General features: G+C 44.9%; 2 protein-coding genes across 5 annotated transcripts in view; one reads left to right on the forward strand and one right to left on the reverse strand.

Annotated features, from left to right (window-relative positions):
* Nucleotides 1-253: 253 nt before the first annotated feature.
* DRC12 (dynein regulatory complex subunit 12 homolog) lies at nucleotides 254-9,437 on the reverse strand. 2 transcript variants are annotated; one of them, XM_072822359.1, is made up of 7 exons: nucleotides 4,450-9,428; nucleotides 4,081-4,162; nucleotides 3,608-3,673; nucleotides 3,072-3,191; nucleotides 2,433-2,525; nucleotides 977-1,107; nucleotides 254-677 (listed from the first exon to the last, which is right to left on the reverse strand). In XM_072822359.1, exons 1-7 carry the CDS (start codon nucleotides 4,684-4,686, stop codon nucleotides 549-551), a joined length of 858 nt encoding a protein of 285 aa, XP_072678460.1. In that variant the 5' UTR covers nucleotides 4,687-9,428; the 3' UTR covers nucleotides 254-548. The 2 variants fall into 2 exon arrangements, with proteins under 2 accessions (XP_072678460.1, XP_072678461.1); XM_072822360.1 differs by lacking the exon at nucleotides 3,072-3,191 and having other exon boundaries at nucleotides 4,450-9,437.
* The window catches only part of CBL (Cbl proto-oncogene), a 78,420-nt gene continuing 66,530 nt past the window's right edge, over nucleotides 9,219-21,108 (forward strand). Inside the window, exons 1-2 of one of the 3 annotated variants that reach the window (XM_072822331.1) lie at nucleotides 9,219-9,235; nucleotides 9,734-9,967. In XM_072822331.1, coding sequence (XP_072678432.1) covers nucleotides 9,782-9,967 — 186 coding nt within the window. In that variant the 5' untranslated portion in view covers nucleotides 9,219-9,235; nucleotides 9,734-9,781. Of the gene's footprint in view, nucleotides 9,236-9,658; nucleotides 9,968-13,521; nucleotides 13,598-21,108 lie in introns of those variants that run through there. The other 2 variants (XM_072822332.1, XM_072822334.1) reach the window with 2 other exon arrangements.

Below are 21,108 nucleotides of genomic sequence, written 5' to 3' on the forward strand. Positions count from 1 at the left end.
ACAAATCTGGCTACCTGTGTTGGTGCCGGGGAGGGGTGTGGGTAGTGGGAGTAGGGGATGGTGATTTGAAAGGACCCAAAGGGCCCAAGATTCAAGGCATGGGGCCCAGTTTCTCTAAGAGAGGAGTTGAGAGTTTGTCAAATGTCAAATTTCTATCCTCTCATTCAATCTTCAGAGTAATGGGTCCGCCAGAACCAACATGCCCTCAAAGAGATATTTGTATCTGTCAAAAAGGCACAGACCACAGTTCTGTGGAGTTCTACATCAAGACAGCTTTATTGCTGGAGCCTCTCAGAGGCCCAGAGACTAGAAGCTTACAGCTTTATTTTATTTTATTATTTTATTTTTTTAAATGTTTTATTTATTTATTCATGAGAGACACAGGGAGAGAGAGAGACAGAGAGAGGCGGAGACACAGGCAGAGGGAGAAGCAGGCTCCATGCAGGGAGCCTGACATGGGACTTGATCCCGGGTTTCCAGGATCAGGCCCTGGGCTGAAGGCGGCACTAAACCGCTGAGCCACCCGGGCTGCCCCGAAGCTTACAGCTTTAGAGATCCAGGGGGTTGAGTCCAAATTGGTGGAGCTGCTCCTTGTACTTGGCGTGAAGTCTCAGCACAGCCCCATCCCACTGAGGCCTGACTGCTCTCAGCTTGGCTAAGAGTTGGTCCAGGTTGCCCTGTGGACACCAAGCTTCAGGCTCCAGGAAGGGAGAGAGGGTAGAGCAAGGGTTTCCCTGGGCTGGTCTGCGAGCTTTCCTCCTAGCATCTTCTTCAGGTTCTTACTCTTACTAAGTAAGTGTGGTTGCGTGCCTTGGCTGTCTGCCCTCGGGGCAGAGCAGGGTTGTCTGTGGAGATGCTTCTCCTTCCCCCTGGTCTCCCATTGATGACAATGATAGTATGAACTAGTTGGGGTTAAGGGGAATGGGGGAGTCCTAGCTACTGGGGTGGTAGGGCTTCCAGAGGTGGTGGTGCTTACATGTAAGATTTCCTCGTACTTGGCCTCCATGTCCACTACATGGGCCCGAAGCTGAGCCAGAGTCTGGTCCCGCTCTCCGAGGGCCCGTTCAGCCTCTTGCTGCGCAGCCTCAGCTTCCCTCTGGCACGTCTCTGCAGGGCAGGGCGGGAGGAGGAAGGGGACTGGGTAGTGACATTCTACTTGTGAACAGAGTCTCCAAAGACACCTCAAAAGCAGAACTTGAATGGGATCATTCCAGACTCCCCCCCCAGGATCATCAATTTTCCCATAGTTCGTATAAAGATCTGACATATACCATTGAGGTACAGCAGAGAGAGCAGTAGGCTTGGGATGAGAAATGTGCGTCCAAAGTCTGGTTGTCACTTACTACCTGTGTAACTTTGGGTACATCTCTCTCTGAGACTCAGTTTCTTCATCTTTAAAGAGAGATTGATACAAACCTTACAGACTTATTGTGAGTTAAATGTGAGAGTGTATGGGGAAAAATACCTAGTATGTACAGGAGGTGCTCCATAAATGCTGATCGAATTTAAATTTGAAATAAGGCAAGGATTATGAAAGGAATTCAGGGTCCGCATGGCAGATAAGCAACTCTTGGGTATCTGTAGCTAAGCTGAGGCTATTTTAGGGGCCCCTGGCTGACTCTTGGTCTCAGGGTCATGAGTTTGAGCCCCACATTGGGTGTGGCGCCTAGTAAAAAGAAAGAAAGAAAGAAAGAAACTGAGGCTATTTTAGGTTAAGGAAACTCTGAGGTCACAATTGTGAAAGATCTTATGTGTCGTGCTAAGATAGTTCAACTTTATCCTGTAACCAAGAGAGAAAGGAAAAACTTCCTGTCCTTTACATTTTTGCTTCTCTAAAAGGTTTATTCTTTGATTTAGCAAGTAATTATGTAGGGCTTGGCATGCCCAAGGCATTGAGGATATGAAAATAAATAAGTCAAATATCTTTTCTTAGTTTGCATTGTAAACATCAGCTAAGAGGGAATATGTTTTGAGACGCCTGGGTGGCTCAGCAGTTGAGCATCTACCTTTGGCCCAGGGTGTGATCCTGGAGTCCCGGGATTGAGTTCCACATCAGGCTCCCCATATAGTGACTGCCCCCCTCTCTCTGTGTCTCTCATGCATGAATAAATAAATAAAATCTTTAAAAAAAGAAGGAATATGTTTCTTTCATGACAGACATGGCAGTGGAAGGGAGGAAGATCCAGTTTGGCGAGACCATCGAGAGAGGGAGACAGCGTGAGTCTCTCCGGTTTCTTTAGTTCCACCTTTGAGATTTTGGCCATCTTGAGCCCTCTGCTGCAATCCTCCACGGTGAGAGAGTCAGGGGGGACAATGGTCCAAGAGCCTCGATTGCAGTCTTCTAGAGAAGGACCATTGTAAGTCCATCCCTGCAGGCTGGACCTTGTCAGTGCTCTTTGGAGAGAAAGGGCTTAGGGGGTGGGGAAGCCTACCCAGCTTCTTCCGAAGGCCCATCACTTCTTCCTCCTGCTGCCTCCTGTGGGTCTCCATTTCCTTCTGCAGGGCTCGGCACTGACGACACATCTCTGTGGTGAGGGCAGAGGGTGACCAGGGCCCCGGGTGTGGATGGAGTGGTGGAGAAAGAAAGGGAAGTTGTGGGGGAAAGGGGGAAAGGGCCTGCTTTGTCTGGTGGGAACAAGAGCATTAAGGTCTTCTCCGTTCCCAGGATTCTGAGAAGCTTTCAGAGCCTGAATACCTGGAGAGAAGCTCAGAAATCACACCCCTCTCCCTCACCCAGCTCAGGACCTGGATTCTAGCCTTTTTCCCCACTCACTCTCACTACATGAATGAGACAAAGGTCATGTAATTTTTTTTGGTGATCCATATCACAGGAAGTGCTTTTTGTAATCCATAAAGCACATGGCATTGGGCATCCTGGAAGGTTCCTGCCTCTGGGTCCCAGAGGCCTTCCTTTGGTTCCTTCAAGCCCCTGCCTGATTCACACTGAGCCAGGAAGGTTGGCGCTAGTCAATAGCAGGTGGAAATCCTCCTCGGTTCCCTTCTTTACATCCTCTGGCCCCCTTGATTGTCCTTTTCCAGGTCTCTGCCCACCTGTCTGACTGACCACACACCTGCATAGATGGCCTTCCCCTCACTTCGGGCCTCCTCCAATTCAGCCTCCAGCACTTGCAACCTCCACCTGAGCTGGTCTTCAGAGGCTTTGGCTCTGCGAGCCTCATCCCTCCGCAGAGCTGTGAAAAGTCTCAGAGCAGTGCTCACAACTGGCTGGGGTGGGGGTGGGGTGGGGTGGGCTGAATCAGGCCCCGTGGGATTGATGGACTCTGCCCACCTCTGGGAACCTGGTGGGAGATTCCCAGCCTCTCATTCTCTCTCTGAGTTGGTTGGTTGGTTTTCCCCCCCCTAGAATCCCATGAGCTCTTCATTGCTAAGAAGGAAAAACTTCACGTTCTGCTTATAAAAATATAGGTAGGTATGCTCACCCACCTTTGCTGCCCACCCCTTCCTCACAATGTCAATCTTTTATCTATCAGGGAATGAGGGAGAGGTCGGCTCAGCCTCCCACCATGGCTCCAACCCTACAAACCTCCAGCATGCAAAATCCCCCATTGCCCCATCTCTGTTGTCCCAGAGTTTGTACCCTTCTTACCCAAGTGGTCTTGGAGCAACTCCTTTTCCATCACTGCCAGCCTGTGTGCGTATTTGACCTCCACATCTGCCCTAGCAAGTTGGCAGAGCCTCAGTTTATCATGATCTCAGCCTTCCTCTCATCTCCCCGTCCTCATTCCACACCCTGACCTTTCCTCCTGTGGCTCTGAGGACCTCTAAATGAGGGATCTCGGATTGCAGAGTCTGCTGAGTTCACCCCTGTGTCCTGGCTGCCCAGCACAGAGTATACTCAGAATACGGGTGATGAGTATGTTAAGGAAGGCACAGAGCCAGAAGGGCGGCCACAGAGTGGATGCATGCTAATTCCCCCAATTTCCCAGCTCCATGGAACCCTGGCTGGAGGGGGGGGGAGAGATGAAGGGGGAGGGATATGAAAGCTTCATCTTATCATTCAGAGGGCTGCATTCTCTCTGGAGCACCTCTGTTTGGTCTCTAAGCTAGAGCATGACTCACCAGCACCTGCATTCTCTTTCTTCTTCTGTGCACCAGTTTTCTTCCTTTTTTCTTTGGTCTTAGGTGGCATCTCCTTGCTGTCCTGGGGAGGGAGAGGACTCATATTTAAGGCTAGACATAGGGCTGCTTTCCTGACCCTAGGCGTCCCAAGAGAGTTGGAGTTCTAGTCTCTGAGTCTGTCTCTTATACTTTCCAGGAGCTTCCATTCTTGGTCTCCTTGGAACCTTAGTCAAGGCTGGGGTGTGGGGAGGGTGGAGCTATTTCTTTCTACCCCTCAGGTTCTGTGGGCAGAAACCATTCCTCTCAATCCTCTTTTGGAGAAAATCAATCTCCCAGTACTCGTCCCTTTCCTCTTCCCATCATCCTTACCCTGCTTCTTCCTACCTGAAGGACCCTCTCTGGCCTCTGTTGTGTCTCCCTGCGGGGTGACCGGCTTACAGGGAGGGGCACAGAGAAAACCCAACCTCGTCGGAGCCCAAGGAGGAGCCTGGGTTCTGGGAACCAATCCAGGGTGACAAAGATCCTTCGAGGGCGGGCCTGAGAACCACAGGGTTGAGTTTCTGGAGACTGAAGGTTGTCCAGGTAACTGGAAAACATGGAGCTCATAGAAGGGTGGTATGTGCCAAGCACAAAGCTTAAGACAGCAAGGTTCTTAGGGGTGGGGGTGAATGGGTGACGGGCACTGAGGGGGGCACTTGACGGGATGAGCACTGGGTGTTATTCTGTATGTTGGCAAATTGAACACCAATAAAAAATAAATTTATTATTAAAAAAAAAAAAGACAGCAAGGTTCTGGAGAGTCCACTCTCTCCTATCCGTAAATCCTCAGTGTAGTTGGAGGGGAAAGGGCTTCAGAGCTGGTTAGCCATGCTTCATTTCCATGTAGCACTGCCTGAAGTCTGGAGACTGAGAAGTTACAGATTTCCATATCTGATACGATGCTGTCACAGGAAAATGCTGAAACAGGAAAAGAGCTGACAGTAGCCATCTTGGGCGATTTACATCACTAGGGCTCATGAGCAAGTGCCATTATTAGGCCTCAGGGAGGTATTCTAGAGTGTGTGAGCGAAAGAAATGCAGGAGAAGGCAGCTGAGAGAGTTTCTCAGTTTGGAGAGAGGAGACACAGAGGAGAGGAGGACCCACAGACTCCAGGGTGCTGACATAAAGGGCTGCAGATGTAGAAGAAAGGGTAGTAGTGGGAGACAAGAGCCATGAGTTCTAGTCCTCCCTCCAGTTACGTAAACTTGGGTCAGTTGTTTAATTTTGCTCAACCTCAGTTTCCTAGTTTTTATTATATATATTTTAAAGATTTTATTTATTTATTCATGAGAGACACGCAGAGAGAGGCAGAGACATAGGCAGAGGGAGAAGCAGGCTCCCTGTGGGGAGCCCCATGCAGGACTTGATTCCAGGACCCCAGGATCACGCCCTGAGCCAAAGGCAGACACTCAACCACTGAGCCACCCAGGTAACCCTTAGTTTCCTGGTCTTTAAGTCTTTGATTTGGTAAATCCTAAAAGGGCTGGGTTTTAACTGGGAATTCACAGGGCCATCTTCCCTTGCGGGGACTTAATTTATTGCCTCTCTTCCTCTATTCCCTTCTGTGGCTGGTTTTCAGTCAGGTGCTGCGAAACTCCTTTGCTAGGCTTCATGTAGAATTGAGTTGGTCGGGGCTCCCTCTAGTGGACTTGCTTGACCTCAGGAGTCTCCTCAATTTTTCTACTTAAATTATTGGGCCATGGGATCCCTGGGTGGCGCAGCGGTTTGGCGCCTGCCTTTGGCCCAGGGCGTGATCCTGGAGATCCGGGATCGAATCCCACATCGGGCTCCCGGTTGCTTCTCCCTCTGCGTCTCTCTCTCTCTCTCTTTCTGTGACTATCATAAATAAATAAAAATAAAAAAAAATTATTGGGCCATGTTGGGAGTGCCTCTCTCTAGGGGATACTTCCTAGCCTCTTGCTGGGGCATGAGTGGTTGGAAAAATGGTTCTGGGGAAGGGAGTATGATGGGTGACTTGTCCTTGTTAGGCAACCCCCAACCCTCTCTCCTCCAGCCCTGTGTTAGTTATTCTGGAGCTTTTTCATCTGTCTGCTGCCTGGATCTCTGGGAACCATACACTTGCTAGAATGAAAACAGCAAAAAACATCAGGGATTTTCCCTTTGTGGATCAAGGAACCTGCAGATTCTCTTGTTATTTCTCTCAATCTCTGTCCCCCTCAACATTTTTGGTCAATTGCCTGTCCTCAGGAGCAGATCTGAAGAAATAGCTTTGCGATCTGGGTTTTAAAAATCCTTTCCCTGGGGAGTGGAGAGATTCAGATGGGGCTGATTTATGCTTATTTGTCACCTTGGTGGCTGCTGGGTACTTCTCTGATGCTTGAGAGATTTTACAGAGTATAGAGAAGAATACTTGCCTTTTCTGGGGCTTATAGTTCCCGTAATGTAGGGTCAGATAACTTTGTTCACAACTCCCAAATCTGGAGAATACTTTTCTTCTCATCTTGAAGTGTGTTTCATTTATTCTCCCCTCAGAACTCTTTCCTCTGCATAGGAATGCAGGAGAGGTTCCCACCACAGTCCTCTCCTCATCTAGAAGCCTGTTTGGGGTCACTTTTCAGGGAATGATTGGTTTCTGCATTGTGCTGATGCATGCGATGACATTTTGAGGACAGAGTTTACAGAATACAAACAACATATCACGCCTCAGAAGAGGATTTACTTTTCAAATATGTTCAGTCAACCGACTTTCAGGTGCAGAATGAGGATGTGGTTTGGGTGAAGGTGAAATGGAAGAAGAAAAGTGCCCCATGTCACATGATGTGATGATACAAACTGAGCCAGATCTAGAATGACCCAAGAATGCGAATGACATTGTGATCAACAATCCAATCCCCATCCTCAGTATGCTTTGAAAACAAGCCAAGTAAAAATTGTGGTGGTTGGGGGGAAGGTCAATCTTTCCTTCTTTTTTTCATTAACTTCAGATTAGAAGTGAAAAATAAGAAAGATCATCTCAGCAGAACTCTGTCCTCCTTTGAATAGGATTCCATCTGGGAGTTTTGAAGAGATATAGAGGAAAGAACTGTCACTCCCTCTGCTTTATTCAAATGCTAGAGAGAGTTTATTTGTATATTTAAAGAAATGTGGCTTTAAAAAAAAATTTTGATAGGGCACCTGGGTGGCACAGTTAGGCATCTGACTCCTGATTTGGGCTCAAGTCCTCATCTCAGGGTGGTGAGATTGAGCCCCTCCTTGGATCATGAGCTCAGTGCAGATGGAGTTTGCGGGAGATTCTCTGCCCCTCCATTCACTTGCTCCACTTGTGTGTGCCATGCACATTCTCTCTCTCTCTCTCAAATAAATAAATCTTAAAAAAAAGTATGTATTTTTTTCTTTTTTGAGAGGAGGGAAGGGAAGAGAGGGAATCTTTTTTTTTTTTAAAGACTTATTTATTTATTCATGAGAGACACAGAGAGGCAGTGACACAGGCAGAGGGAGAAGCAGGCTCCATGCAGGGAGCCTGATGTGGGACTCGATCCTGGGTCCCCAGGATCATGCCCTGGGCTAAAGGCAGACACTAAGCCACTGAGCCACCCAGGGATCCCAAAGAGAGGGAATCTTAAGCAGGCTCTATACCCAGTGTAAGCCCAATACAGGGCTTGACCTCACGACTCTGTCATCATGACCTGAGCTGAAATCCAGAGTCCAGGGCTTAACCGACTGAGTCACCCAGGCGCCACCAGAGATACAGCTTCTGCAAGCAGAAACAAAGTACAAATTATACAGTTACACTCTATCCAGGTGGTGCCGAAGATAATACAAATTGGAAGGCTTAAAGGAAGCCAGAGATGTGTAGATGAACCAGATGAACTCATATAGGCCCAAGGGTTAATTTCTTACCTGTTACTCCAGTAAATCTAGCATTTGATGATGAGGGGGAAAAATACCCTGTGTACCTACAACGTGTTAGGTACCCCAGAAGACCAAAGTCAATGAAATAGCATAGCATAAATAAATGAGGTACCTGTGAGAATGAACAGTTAGTGAAATTTATTTTTATTATTATTTTTAAAAATTATTTATTTATTCATGAGAGACAGAGAGAGAGGCAGAAACATAGGCAGAGGGAGAAGAGAAGCAGGCTTCCTGTGGGAAGCCTGAAGTGGGACTCCACCCCAGGACCCCGGCACCATGAGCCAAAGGCAGATGCTCAACCACTGAGCCACCCAGGTGCCCCCAGTTTTGACAGTTATCTTAGAGCCTTGCCTAGATTTTCCTTTGGGAGATTTCTTCTCTCTCTCTCTCTCTCTCTCTCTTTTTTTTTAAAGATTTCTTCTCTTTCTAGGCAGGAACTGATAAGAGGAAATTCTGATAGTAAACGATAATGTTGACTCCATAATCAATCTTAGATAAAGGCCATTGAATTTCAAAGCAAGGATGTCTGGCTTATGAGTCCTTGAGTTCAGAGAGATTTTTCTCCCCTCTATGCCAGGAGCACATGATACACTTAATTCCTTAATCAGTTAAGGGCTTTGTGGAAGACCCAGGTAGGGGATCTAAGACAGAATTGAGCATTTAACAGACACGCTAGAGCCTGCAAGCTCCCAAAGAGGAGGCTCAGAATTAGCAAATCAGGGCAGGGCACTTCCTTCTTTTGGAAGAAAAGTTCCCCTTTTTTTTTTCAGAGTTTTTCCAACAGAACTTTTTAGATTAGAGAAGTGGAAATGACTGGGAACTGCATTTCTGTTCCACGCGGGGAGTGAGTCCTCCCCTGGCCAGGGCCGGCAGCTGCCTCGGGCCTGGGCCGCTGTGGTCAAGGCCTGGAGCTGGCGGAGCTGACCTGCGGGGCAACGCACGGAGCCCAACGCGCTGAGCCCGGGAACCTTAAGCACACACTCAATTCCCAGAAAAGGAACTAGTGTTCAGAAGCCAAAAAGGGGGAAGTGTTTTGTTTTCAGAAGGTCAAGGGCCCTGGAAGACGAGCTTGCGGGCTGAGCGTCTCACGCCTTTCTGGGGAGTGATCAGGCTTGAACCATCTGTCACATTCCCGACTTCGTGAGTTCACAGCACCAAGGGGCGGGGAAAAGAACTTCCGTTTCTCTCCCACAATGTGGAGACGCCAATGACTTTAAGCTGTATTTCCTCATCCGTCAGGTAAGGGGGAAAAAAGACCGGACGTTCGGGGTCTTTCCTACCGCCGCCTGCCTTCAGGTCAATTTTCCAACGACCCCTGCAAGGAGCGCCAACCCTCCAGCCCACAAGGAACATGGAGGGCTCGGCTTCCGCCCAGTGCGCAGACTCCACGCAGACCCCGCCCCCTTCCGTGCCCGGCTTCTCCGGCAGAGGGCGCAGGCGCAGAGGCTCCGCCAGGGCCCGCCCCCGGGGGGGGGCAGGGGAGGGGTAGGCGGCGCGGAAACTTGGCGGCGGCTTTCCGGGAGCTGTGGCTCGGGAGGGGGTGGCGCAGGAGCGGTCGCTGGCCAGTCGGGACCAGGCCGCCGGCGTCCCCGAGCCCCGCGCGCTCCCGACGCCGCCCACTCCCCTCCCCGCGGCCGCCCCTCCCTCCGCCCGGACAGCCGGCGGCGGCGGCGGCGGCGGCGGCGGCGGCCGGGAGAGGCCCCTCCTTCACGCCCTCCTTCTTTCCCTCGCTCGCAGCCGAGCGGAGCCGGCGGACGCGGCAGGGCCCCCGAGCCTCCCCGGGCCATGGCCGGCAACGTGAAGAAGAGCTCCGGGGCCGGGGGCGGCGGCGGCTCCGGGGGCTCGGGCGGCCTCATCGGGCTCATGAAGGACGCCTTCCAGCCGCACCACCACCACCACCACCTCAGCCCCCACCCGCCCGGCACCGTGGACAAGAAGATGGTGGAGAAGTGCTGGAAGCTCATGGACAAGGTGAAAGGCCCGCCCGGGACCCGCGGGCGCAGGGGTGGGCGTGGGCGGAGGGGCCGAGCGAGGGAGGGCAGGGACCCGGGGGCGCGGGGGTGGGGGTGGGGACGGCGGCGGGGGACGTTGCGGTGCTGCGCTCGGGGTGGCGAGACAAAGATGGGGCGGGGGCGGGGGCGGGGGCGGGGGCGGGGCGGAGGTTAACTGGAAGCCACCGGGCGGAAGTGGGATGGGGTGCGGGGTCTGGGGCTCCGCGGGGTCTGGGGATGTGGGTCACGAAATTGGCCCCTTGGAGGGGGGGAGGGTGTAAGTTACCGGCCGGGGCTGTCCGCGCGGTGGGGAGTCGCGTTCCGACCCGGGCGTTGACGGTGACGGGCTCTGCTCCGGAGCCGCGGGGTCGGGACAGCTCTGCAGGCTGCCTGCGTTCGCGGCGAGCTCACAGGGTTTTCTCGCTAAGATGCACCAGCACCGAGATAAAAGAAATGGGGATGTTTAAATGGGCCGAGGAAGGAACTTTCCTCCGCATGTAGCGCCGGGGCGAGTTTTTTTTTTTTTTTTTTTAAATCCTCCAAAACGTTGGATGCGATCCATTCCCGGTGCTGAGATTAAACCACAAGTTCTGGTTTAGAACCATTATCTTCGGAAAGATGCATTAACGGAGCCTGCTGAGCAGCAGATTCTGACTGCTTCCAGAACTTCCTCCTCAACGCTGCCTTTAGGCTGGGCTCTACTTTTTTTTTTTTTCGTGGCCGACCTGACTCCTCGTTGCAGGACGCGGCTTGCAGCTTGTTGAGTGCTCTGCTTTGATTAACCTTTTTTAAAGCAAGTGTGGGGAAAAAAATGCCGCTTTTATATTTAGCCGTGAAGTTTGACATTTGGGAGAATTTTCTTTTCTTTACAGCGTCTATATAATGAAATATGGTAGTCCAGAGTACTTACCAGTGTTTAAGCATTTCCAGAGAGTTCAGTACAGTGTTTCCTTAATATTTTTCAGATTCATTAATAACTCATTTTTTTTTTGAAAGATTTCATACTGCCGGTGAAAAGTAATTGTAGAAGTATCTGGCATATCGTAAGAGAATGGTGTTATTTCCTTCAGAGTAAAATTGGTTTTCTTTGGTTCCTCTCTACGTCTAGGTTCCTCTTCTGTAAGTTCTTCATGGATTGTTTTGGGCTAAAACAGCTAACAAAAATGATTATGAAACACTTGGCAAATATAAATGTGCCATATAAATGCTTAATAAGTCCTGTGCGTGAATTAACACGCCTGCAGTGCGTACAAGTGGTTTCAGAGCCACTTTTTTCAGGGCTAGTGTTTCTCATGTTAAATAATTGCTGTTGTAATTCATGACACAAGTATTTGTATATTATGTTGGTGGTGTAGTGCTAATTTCATTGTTAGAATTCAGGGTGGTAAAACCATCACAGAAAGTTAGGCATGTAAAGGAAACTTTAGATTCATTAACATCTTTTAAAAAAAATATCAGATGTATTTAAGGTCTGAAGTTTGTAGGTTTGCATTTTAGGGATTTATAGCTAAGGACTAAAAAGATTTTCCTGGAATAGAGACATCTGTATTTTTAGTTTCTTGTGTAAATATACGTGTATGCAGTATATCAAGGCTATTGACTAGCGACCTTTCCTTAAAAATTATACCATTTTTTCTCAAACTTTTGAGTCATTGTAAGATAGTTCAAATAAGATCCTTTAAATCTTATTCCTTCATATCTTGAAGTCCGTGTATTGACTTTTTTCTTGCAGAATGTTTAACTATTTGGGAAGAATTAAGGACTCATTCTGAGTGCTTTTCAGGTTTTGATAGTTTCAAGGAGAGTAGGTGCCTACCTTCTCCTTTCTAGTGTTGGGAGAGACAGATGTTTTATTCGTGTGTTGCTTGTCCTGGAAGGCGATTTTTAGTGATCTCTGTACCCCATATCACATATTACTAGTCATGCTGAACTGAAATAAAAACTTAGTTCTTCTTTCTGATGTAGTAGTCTGGTAGTTCATACTGCTCTACAGATTTTGAGTACTTTTGTGAGTATTAGATTGAATGGTTTTTTCAGTGCTTGCATAGATGGTCTTTTTTCACTTTTTTGGTTAGAGTCTTAACTGTCAGTAACCCTTCTTGACTTCATGTGCTATGATGTAAGTGGTGAAGAACTTACTGTCAAACCCACAGGTGTTTCACACACTAATGAATTTGGTTCTAAGTCACCCTCCCATACTTGTTTTGACCTTGTTGTTGAAGTAGGTGAATATTTTCCCGGCCTATTAATAATCAATTTATTGACTTAGCACTGGGAACTGTCTTCTTCCCTCCCTTCCCCTCCCCCAATTTCGAATATGTGCAGATGGAGAAGTTGGCATAAGTCATGGGTTCTGGTCAACATAGGCCTGATTTACTAATCCATTGTGGAACTTAAACTCATTGTTGGGAAAATGCTTGTGCTAGAACACTTGTTATTAAACAAAAGACATGGTCAGCCTCTGGGTTTTGTTTTGTTTTTGTTTTGTTTTGTTTTTGTGCCAGCCTAGTATGTTGTGATTAATATTTGTGTAAATACTTGTGTGTGAAGAAAGTGGCTACTGAGAGACAACTGGGCAGGGGAGGGGAAAGAGAGAAATCCTATAAATTGCCTTAAATGTCAATTTGGAAGTATTAAAGTATTTAGTGAGAGTCTCAAAATTCTGTTATGAAGTAGAGCAGGAGTTGGCAAAATGTTTCTGTCGAGGGATAGATAGTATATTTTAGAATTTGCTGGACACAATCTTGTATTTGTTAACTCTTTAAAAATGTAAAAGCCATTCTTAGCTTGCAGGTGTACAAAAAAAGGCTGGAGGTCGTAGGTTGTCTGCCTCTGAAGTAGAGCAACATGCTGGCTGTATTTTAGGCCTATACTATGGTTTTAGTTTGAATTAGTTTATCATTAAAACATTAAGGTGTTGATTTTTTTTTTAATGGGATATAATTTATAAAAGAATTTGTGGGGTGCTTGGGTAGCTCAGTCCACTAAGTGTCCAGCTCTTGGTTTTGTCACAGAAGGCATCTGCCTTCTGTTGGGTCATGATCTTGGGGTCCTGGGATTGAGCCCCACATCAGATTCCCTGCTCAGCTAGGAGTCTGCTTCTCTCTCTCTCTCTCTCTCTCTCTCCTGCTCCCCCGCTTATGATGTCTCTCCCTTTCTCTCAAATAAAATTTTTTAAAGTATTTAAAAAGTGATCCTTCCTTGTGCTACCTGTCTTCTCCTTTTGTCCTACCCTTGTCTCCTCCTCTTACCCCCTAAAAAAGTACTTGAGTAACTTCCTATCTTTTGGAAGTAAGATGCACTAAATAGAATTTATGATTCAATATATTTCATTGGGCTACTTCCTCCTCATCTTCCTTCCTTCCTTCCTTCCTTTGCATGAGGAGTCCCAAGCATAGTGCTAGTTGTAAATTCTTACCTACCAGGAGATTACATTAGAGTGATAAGGGACCACATAAGTATGTACAAAGTGATGTGAGATCTCTTAAGTTTAAACATTGTGTACATATTCTTTGTTTATCTTAACCTCTCAAGATTATAAACTCCATGAGGACAGCGACTATAATCTGCTTATCTCCTGCAGTGTCCGGTCACGAGGCCTTACACAATAGTAAGTGCTTTGTAAATATTTAAATTGCTTTGTGTGTTCCAAAGGAATAACTGAAAAGAAAAGGTGTGGGGGTGGGAATAAATTTTAATTACATTAAACTTATTTTTTGCAATGACCCTTCGGTGGTATCATGTCTGTTTTATAGATGGAGACAATTAGGCTCAGAGAAGTTACGTAATTTAATTTAGTTAATGGTGGAGCCTGACTTGGAATCTAGGATTACTCATCTCCTGAGGCTTAGTTATTCCCTCCATATAGTACCTTTTTCAGGTATACATACAACAAAGCCTCAATAACAAAAAGCCAATTATTCAGAAAGTGACCCTATAGGTATATGACAGTCCTCACACATGTCCTGCCATTTACACACTTAAGCAAAGTAGATGCTGTCTTGAATCCTATTAAGGTATCATTTAAAGGTTATTTTATCTTATTTATTCATGAAAGACAGGTTGAGAGAGAGAGAGAGAGAGAGAGAGAGGCAGAGACACAGGCAGAGGGAGAAGCGGGCCCCATGCAGGGAGCCTGACGTGGGACTCGATCCTGGGTTCCCAGGATCATGCCCTGGGCCGAAAGCAGGCGCTAAACCGCTGAGCCACCCGGGCTGCCCATAAGGTATCATTTAATACTATTTAATGAAATATCTGTTACTCACTTTCAGGTTAGGGTTTGTGTGTCTCTAGATGATGTGTACTGTTTACTTTGCATAGTGATCACAGAGGCTTGTACACTTTATTTTCCTGTTATGCTCATATTCTCTGTGGTAATATTTACCACTTTTTTTTTTTTTTTTTTTTCCTGTTTTATCCTCCACTACAACTCTTCAGGACCAAGGCTTTGTCTTAATTTCGATTCCTGGGTCCAACACATGGTACTTGCAAAATGAAATGCAAACATTTAATAAAATAAAATGAAGTCAAAACAGTCCCTCCTCGTTTTCTGTATGATTAATTAGGGAGAATCAGTTAGGGAATCTCTTTTTTTTTTTTTTTTTTTGCGTGCTGAATTAGAGTATCATTTACTCAAAGTAGTTTTATCTTTTTCAGTTATAAAGGTAATATATAGTCATTGTAAAACATGATTGTGTTAAGAACTCCCTCAAAGAATGTAAAATTGGGGCAGCCCGGGTGGCTCAGCGGTTTAGCGCCGCCTGCAGCCTGAGGTGTGATCCTGGAGACCTGGGATTGAGTCCCACGTGGGGATCCCTGCATGGAGCCTGCTTCTCCCTCTGCCTGTGTCCCTGTCCCCCCCCCCCTTATGAATAGATAAAATCTTTAAAAAAAAAAAAGAATGTAAAATTCTTCATAATTCCTTATGAAACATGAGCTTACTCGAGTATTTCATGTGATTCATGGTAGAGATTTGGAAGGTATACAGAATAAAAGTAAGATTGGGCTAGAGGAGAAGAGAATCTGTTCATTTTGTAACTTTGGTTGGTGTTTTTGGTAACTCTTGGCTATGGTAAAACTTGTTTTTAGTATGTGGTTGGTATGTTGTTAGTATACATACATTAAACCTGATATAAATCATGAACTCTGTTGGAAGTGAAGAATAGGGACCAATTTGCCCATGATTTATCAGGACAAACTGTATGTATATTCAAATGAAACAATATAGTAATGTTTATACTATGAAAAAAAAACATTTCCCGAATGATTAACCTAGATCATTAAAAGAAAAATTAAGTATTAGTTGGAAAACTGAGCCTAAACTTCACATTTTTTAATGAAGTTGTTAATTCTGATCTATATTAGATTTGTTGGAAGTAGGGGGGTTATAACAGGCAAGTCATTGTGAAATGTTTTCATGATTAGCACATTTTGTGCTGGAAGGAAATAGGTGGGAGTAGTCAACCAGGAGCACTGGAAGCCAGCCTCAGCTCTGTCCCCACAGTGTTCCTTCCTGCGGCGGCTTCCAAAAGGAGGAAGGGAAAGGGGTGCTAATGATGGCATTGGTGGTGTACATCCACTGGGGATTTCAAGCCCAGGAAGATTTGGTGCCACTATCGTAGACACTTCGGTGATTCTTTCAGAAGAAATCTATGATGACTCGGGGTCTCTTCCTCTGCAGCTTTTAGGATGGATTGTGAGTCTTGCTTAGCAGACTCTGCTGCCTGGCCACCTTCTCAGAACCACCTCTTACTACTGCCTTTCCTTTGGCTTTGGGATCAGTTACGAGGAAGTCTTAAAATGAGGCCACTGTATTGGTTCTTCAGTGAATGGGATGGGACCCTAATTCCCACCTCTTCTTTTTTTAGATCTACTTTGAACAGCAGTGCCTACGTGTAGCACTCTTTGTGAAAAAGAATGTATGGATCATAACATCTAAGAACAAGATGTAAAAGTCTCCTTTTACTCTCCTACCCCCACAGGACTACCTCTCCAGAGGTACTTACTATCTATGGTTTGGGCTCCATCTCCAGTCCTCAGTCCCTTTCCCTAAGTGGCTCAGAGGATGTTGGCTGGACAGCATTGCCCACAAAAGATTTATCAGCTTGAGCAAGTTACTGACTTACTAGCGTTTGCTCACTAAGACTGATAACTGATTTTTGTTTGGTTTTGTTTTGTTTTGTTTTTTTAAAGATTTTATTTATTTATTCATGAGAGAGAGAGAGAGAGAGGCAGAGACACAGGCAGACTGAGAAGCAGGCTGCATGCAAGGAGCCTGAGGCGGGACTTGAATCTGGGAATCCAGGATCACACCTTGAGCCAAAGGCAGGCTCAAGGCAAAGGCAGCTGAGCCACCCAGGAGTCCCTGATAACTGAGTTTTAATCATTCCTTATATTGTAGAGCAATTTGCATTTCACATCTGCTGATATATCAGAAATCTCAAAATTGTGTGTTTGAGGAGAATAAAACTGAGATTCAGAGAGATTAAGTAACCTAAGTCATCCAGCTAATACTTTTTTCGTGTGGCTCTTGAACTGGTGTTCAGACTCTGTTAAGTGATTTCTCATAAGCCAGTGCTTCTCAAACTTTAACATGAATTCAGACCATCTGGGGATTTTTGTTTAAAAGATTTATTTATTTATTAGAGGGCAGGGAGAGAGAAGGAGAGGGAGAGAAACTCAAGCAGGCTGCCCGAGCGTGGAGCCCAACACAAGGCTTGATCTCATGGCCCTGAGATTGTGACTGGAGCCGAAACCAAGAGTTGGCCGTTTGACTGAGCGTGCTACCCAGGTGCCTGCCCCCAGACCATCTGAGAATCTGGTTAAAAATATAGAGGCTGAGTTACTGAGTGATGTCCCTGCAGCTAGCCCTAGGGACCACACTTGAAGTAGGAAGCCTCCATTCCACGTGGCTTTTATTATTTTAGGTGAGCTTGACAGATTTTTTTTTTTTTTTAAAGAAATAGCAGTAGGGTATCTTTATCTTGAAGATTCTATTTACTATGTTCTTAAATTTCAAAAGTAATTCCCTACTCAGAATATACATTTTTAAGCAAAAGGGGGCTTAAATATTGTTCTAGAATTTTTTGCTTTTCAAAAAATTTGCCATATTGTGGAGCTTTTCCATGTTAATACACCATATAGGTCTCCCTGAATTTTTTTTCTACATAAGATTTCATAATTATATATGTTTATCTAATAAATTTATATTGATAATCTTCTAGGTTACTTCTGATTTTTAATATTAGAAACTGCTGTAGTGACTATCCATTATTGAGTTTCTAAATATTTCTTTAGAATAAACTCGTAAAAATGAAATGTGCTAGGTCAGAGGACTCATACATTTAAGTTTTAAAAATATATAATTAGCACATTGCCCACCAAAAAATTTGCTTCTACCCACGCCCACGGTCCTTGTCTAGTTTGTTGATTTAAATACGATTCCTTGGTACCTTAGGTAGAGATTAGGTTGGCATCTGTCTGCAGCCCCACTTTTATTGAACAGCTATATGCCCAGTGCCGGGGAGTTCAGGCCAACAGTGTACTCAGAATCTGCTGATCTAACTGAAGGTATAAGCCTCTGGGAATCATTAGGCAAACCATTATTTCATTCTTGAGGAGACAAGAAAGGGAATTGAGAATGGGAAGGGACTTTAGAGCAAATTGGTGCCTCTGCAATATCCTAAGCCACACTTGTATCTTATTCAGGGTCTGATGCCCAAAAGTGTTGCTAAAATCATGTAATCTCTGGTTCAAGGTAAGCGTTCTGTTTGAAGTTGCACTGATAAGTCTGGGTAGAGAATTACATTTTCCTTTTAAAAATAGAATCTGGGGGATCCCTGAGTGGCTCAGTGGTTTAGCGCCTGCCTCTGGCCCAGGGCGTGATCCAGGAGTCCTGGGATCAAGTCCTACGTCGGGCTCCCTGCATAGAGCCTGCTTCTCCCTCTGCCTGTGTCTCTGTCTCTGTCTCTCTGTCATGAATAAATAAATAAAATCTCTCTCTAAAAAAAATAAAAATAAAAATAGAATCTGTGTATAAAAACTACATGGTTAAACTATCTGCACATGTTGGTTATTTAATATCATACACTGTGTTGGATTTTTTTTTCTCCGCAGTTAATGTGATAAGTGAAAGTAATGAGATTGGTAATTAGTTATAAGTGGCATAGTCTCTTTAATAGTGTTGTGTGGTGATGAAAGTATTAGGTAGTAATTAGAGTTCAAGTCCCTGAGTGGAGTTTTTGAGGAATCAATAATGGAGAATAGTAATTAGAAGTAAAAGGGCTTTTTCTTGGGGCCATTATCTAGTGATGATATGTTTCTTTAAAAAATAAAAAGAAAAAGTGTAGGTTTCCGATTTCTGATTTCTCTTTAAAAAAAACATTTAAAAGCTTCACTCTATATACTTGTAAAACTGTTAAACGTCTTCAAGTTTCTGTGTTCATGGGTTTCTGAACTTGAAGCTTTAAGAAGACATTAAGAAATTAAAGTCTTAAGAAGCTTTGGAAATAAATTGATGTCTATCAGTTATAAAGGCAGAAACTGAGACCCAGAGAGGTGAATAAACTTGCTTAAGATCAACATAGCCAAAAAAAAAAAAGATCAACATAGCCAAATAATGTTGGTCATCAGTCTAGAACCCAGGTCTCCAGACCTGATGTCCTTCCCACCATATCTACTGCTCCCTTAGCCAATGTGGAGCCTTTTAAAACTGTAATCAGATTTTACTTGTTTTATGTTCAACTCAGCATACTGAATACTCATTTTGAAGCATAAAGTTTATTTTAATCATGTTTTAGCATATGAAAAAGTTTGAAATGAAAAACACATCCATGGATGAGGATAAGTTGAGGTCTACAGAGCTAAAAATACTTAGTCATTCATAGTTCTATATGCTTAGAGTTTTCTGCCTAATTGGAAATTCACGTTCCTGAGTGTTAGAAAAGCGTCTGTTCAGAGTAGAATTAGGCTGAGGCGCTGTTCTTGGTACCTTTTTTCTTTTTATAAATTCAGCCATTTCCAAGCATAATTTTATTCTTCTTTATTGTGATCATAGTCCTTTCCAATTTTTTTCTGTTGACCATTGAGCCTTGGCAGAAGCAAAGGGAGGAGGAGTGAGGCCAATGAGAAAGCTATTATGAATGGACTGTATGGCAGCTGTACAAGGATGCTGTTGCTTTCCCAGAGCTAAGCACGTTTCTTTTTGGCATTGTTTTGAGTGATGCTCAAATGTACAGGCAGAAGTAAACAAAAGGAAGCCATTTTTGCTGTTGCGAGACTTGGAAGGCAAAATAAAGTTGGCCAAATGGAGGATACACTGAGCAGGAAAATATTTTAGCTGTTCAGAAATTTTTTGGTGAACATTTTTAAAGCTCAGAGTGCCCATTTATGCTTTAGCTAACTATGCCAATTTAAAGTTTTCCTAGAGGTTGTACATATTGAGAGCATTTCTTTGTAGAAAATTTTAATATCAAAAGAATAAGTCTACTTATATATTTTCTTTATGGTCTTTGTTAGTGTTAAAAACTCGAGTTGTTAGTGGAATAATGATTTCCTTGGTCATGTGATGATTCATCTCAAAAAGATCTTGAGAAAAGCAGACAGTTAAACTGCAAATGGTATTTATAAGGTCATTCGAAGATGGGACAAATAATATTTGTGGCACGCACATGGTACTAGCTTGAAAATGCAAGCAAATGAAGTGTTTTGAGACATTTTTAAATTTGTGATATTTTATTTTTTTAAGGATTTATTTGCTTATTCATGAGAGACACAGAGAGAGAGGCAGAGACATAGGCAGAGGGAGAAGCAGGCTCCTTGCAGGGAGCCCGATGTGGGACTTGATCCTGGATCCTGGGATCAGATTGAGCCGAAGCCAGACACTCAACTGCTGAGCCACCCACAAGTCCCAAATTTGTGATATTTTAAATCTGGTATGTTATAAGGTGTGTTGCGTTTTCCAATGAATTGCCATTAGCGTTTATGATTATGTGTTATAGGTTGGGCATTGTATGTAAGACTAAGCAATTTTAGTTTTCGTTTTGTTGTCCAAAGGAAGTGTATCTTTTTTTTCCAGATGTATTAGGCAAATATTGCATTTTAACCTATATTCTGTGAGGTTAATGCATTTACCTTTATTTTTTTTATTTTTATTTTTTTAATATATTTTTTTAAATTTTTATTTATTTATGATAGTCACACACAGAGAGTGAGAGAGGCAGAGACATAGGCAGAGAGAGAAGCAGGCTCCATGCACTGGGAGCCCGACGTGGGATTCGATCCCGGGTCTCCAGGATTGCGCCCTGGACCAAAGGCAGGCGCCAAACCGCTGCGCCACCCAGGGATCCCTGCATTTACCTTTATTTATTTATTTATTTTTTTTAAATTTTTATTTATTTATGATAGTCACAGAGAGAGAGAGAGAGAGGCAGAGACACAGGCAGAGGGAGAAGCAGGCTCCATGCACCGGGAGCCTGACGTGGGATTCGATCCTGGGTCTCCAGGATCGCGCCCTGGGCCAAAGGCAGGCGCCAAACCGCTGCGCCACCCAGGGATCCCTGCATTTACCTTTAAATAGAACATATGGATTGGTGTGTGTAGCCCTTAATGTAAGTGTAAACTCTTTATTGGGAGTTCTGCTGGATTTGGACCTTTGAAGGGGTGGATACTGTAGCTTTCGCAGAACACTGGTCCCCCTATTCTTGAGTTCCTGCTGCTTTTTCTCTGTTCTTTGGTCATCATTTAGAGACCATGCAGGATTGGGAAGGTAGCAGTGTCATGAGCCAGGATGGTAGGAATTATGGTACCAGTTTCTGGGAGTCCTCGAAAGGATGTGTGGTCTACCACTCGATCTTCAATACGTAATTCCTGCCTACCTGAAGATAAGCCTGGTCAAGGTGAATGGCAGTGGGAAGCAGAACTAACACATCTTGAGTACCCACTTTATTGGAAGCTGTGCAGGCCTTTTGTAAGTGTTTACTGTGAGGTAGGTATTTTCTGTTTTTGCCAATTAGAAGAGCTGAGGCTCAGAGGTTAAGAAATTTAGTGAAGGTAAATGACCGAAATGGAACATTTGATGTAGTTGGTTGATGTAGTTTTATCAAAATGTGAAAACATTTGCTC

This window comes from Canis lupus, chromosome 3, assembly GCF_048164855.1.
Source record: "Canis lupus baileyi chromosome 3, mCanLup2.hap1, whole genome shotgun sequence".
In the NCBI taxonomy this organism is placed as follows: domain Eukaryota; kingdom Metazoa; phylum Chordata; class Mammalia; order Carnivora; family Canidae; genus Canis; species Canis lupus.

Coding starts and splice junctions, on each gene's coding strand:
- DRC12 (XM_072822359.1), bottom strand. CDS start 4,686: ATGAGCTCCATGTTTTCCAGTTACCTGGACAACCTTCAGTCTCCAGAA. Junction 4,163..4,449: donor TTCAGGTAGGAAGAAGCAGG/GTAAGGATGATG, acceptor CTCCCTCCCCAG/GACAGCAAGGAGATGCCACC. Junction 2,526..3,071: donor GGGGAAGGCCATCTATGCAG/GTGTGTGGTCAG, acceptor CCCTCACCACAG/AGATGTGTCGTCAGTGCCGA.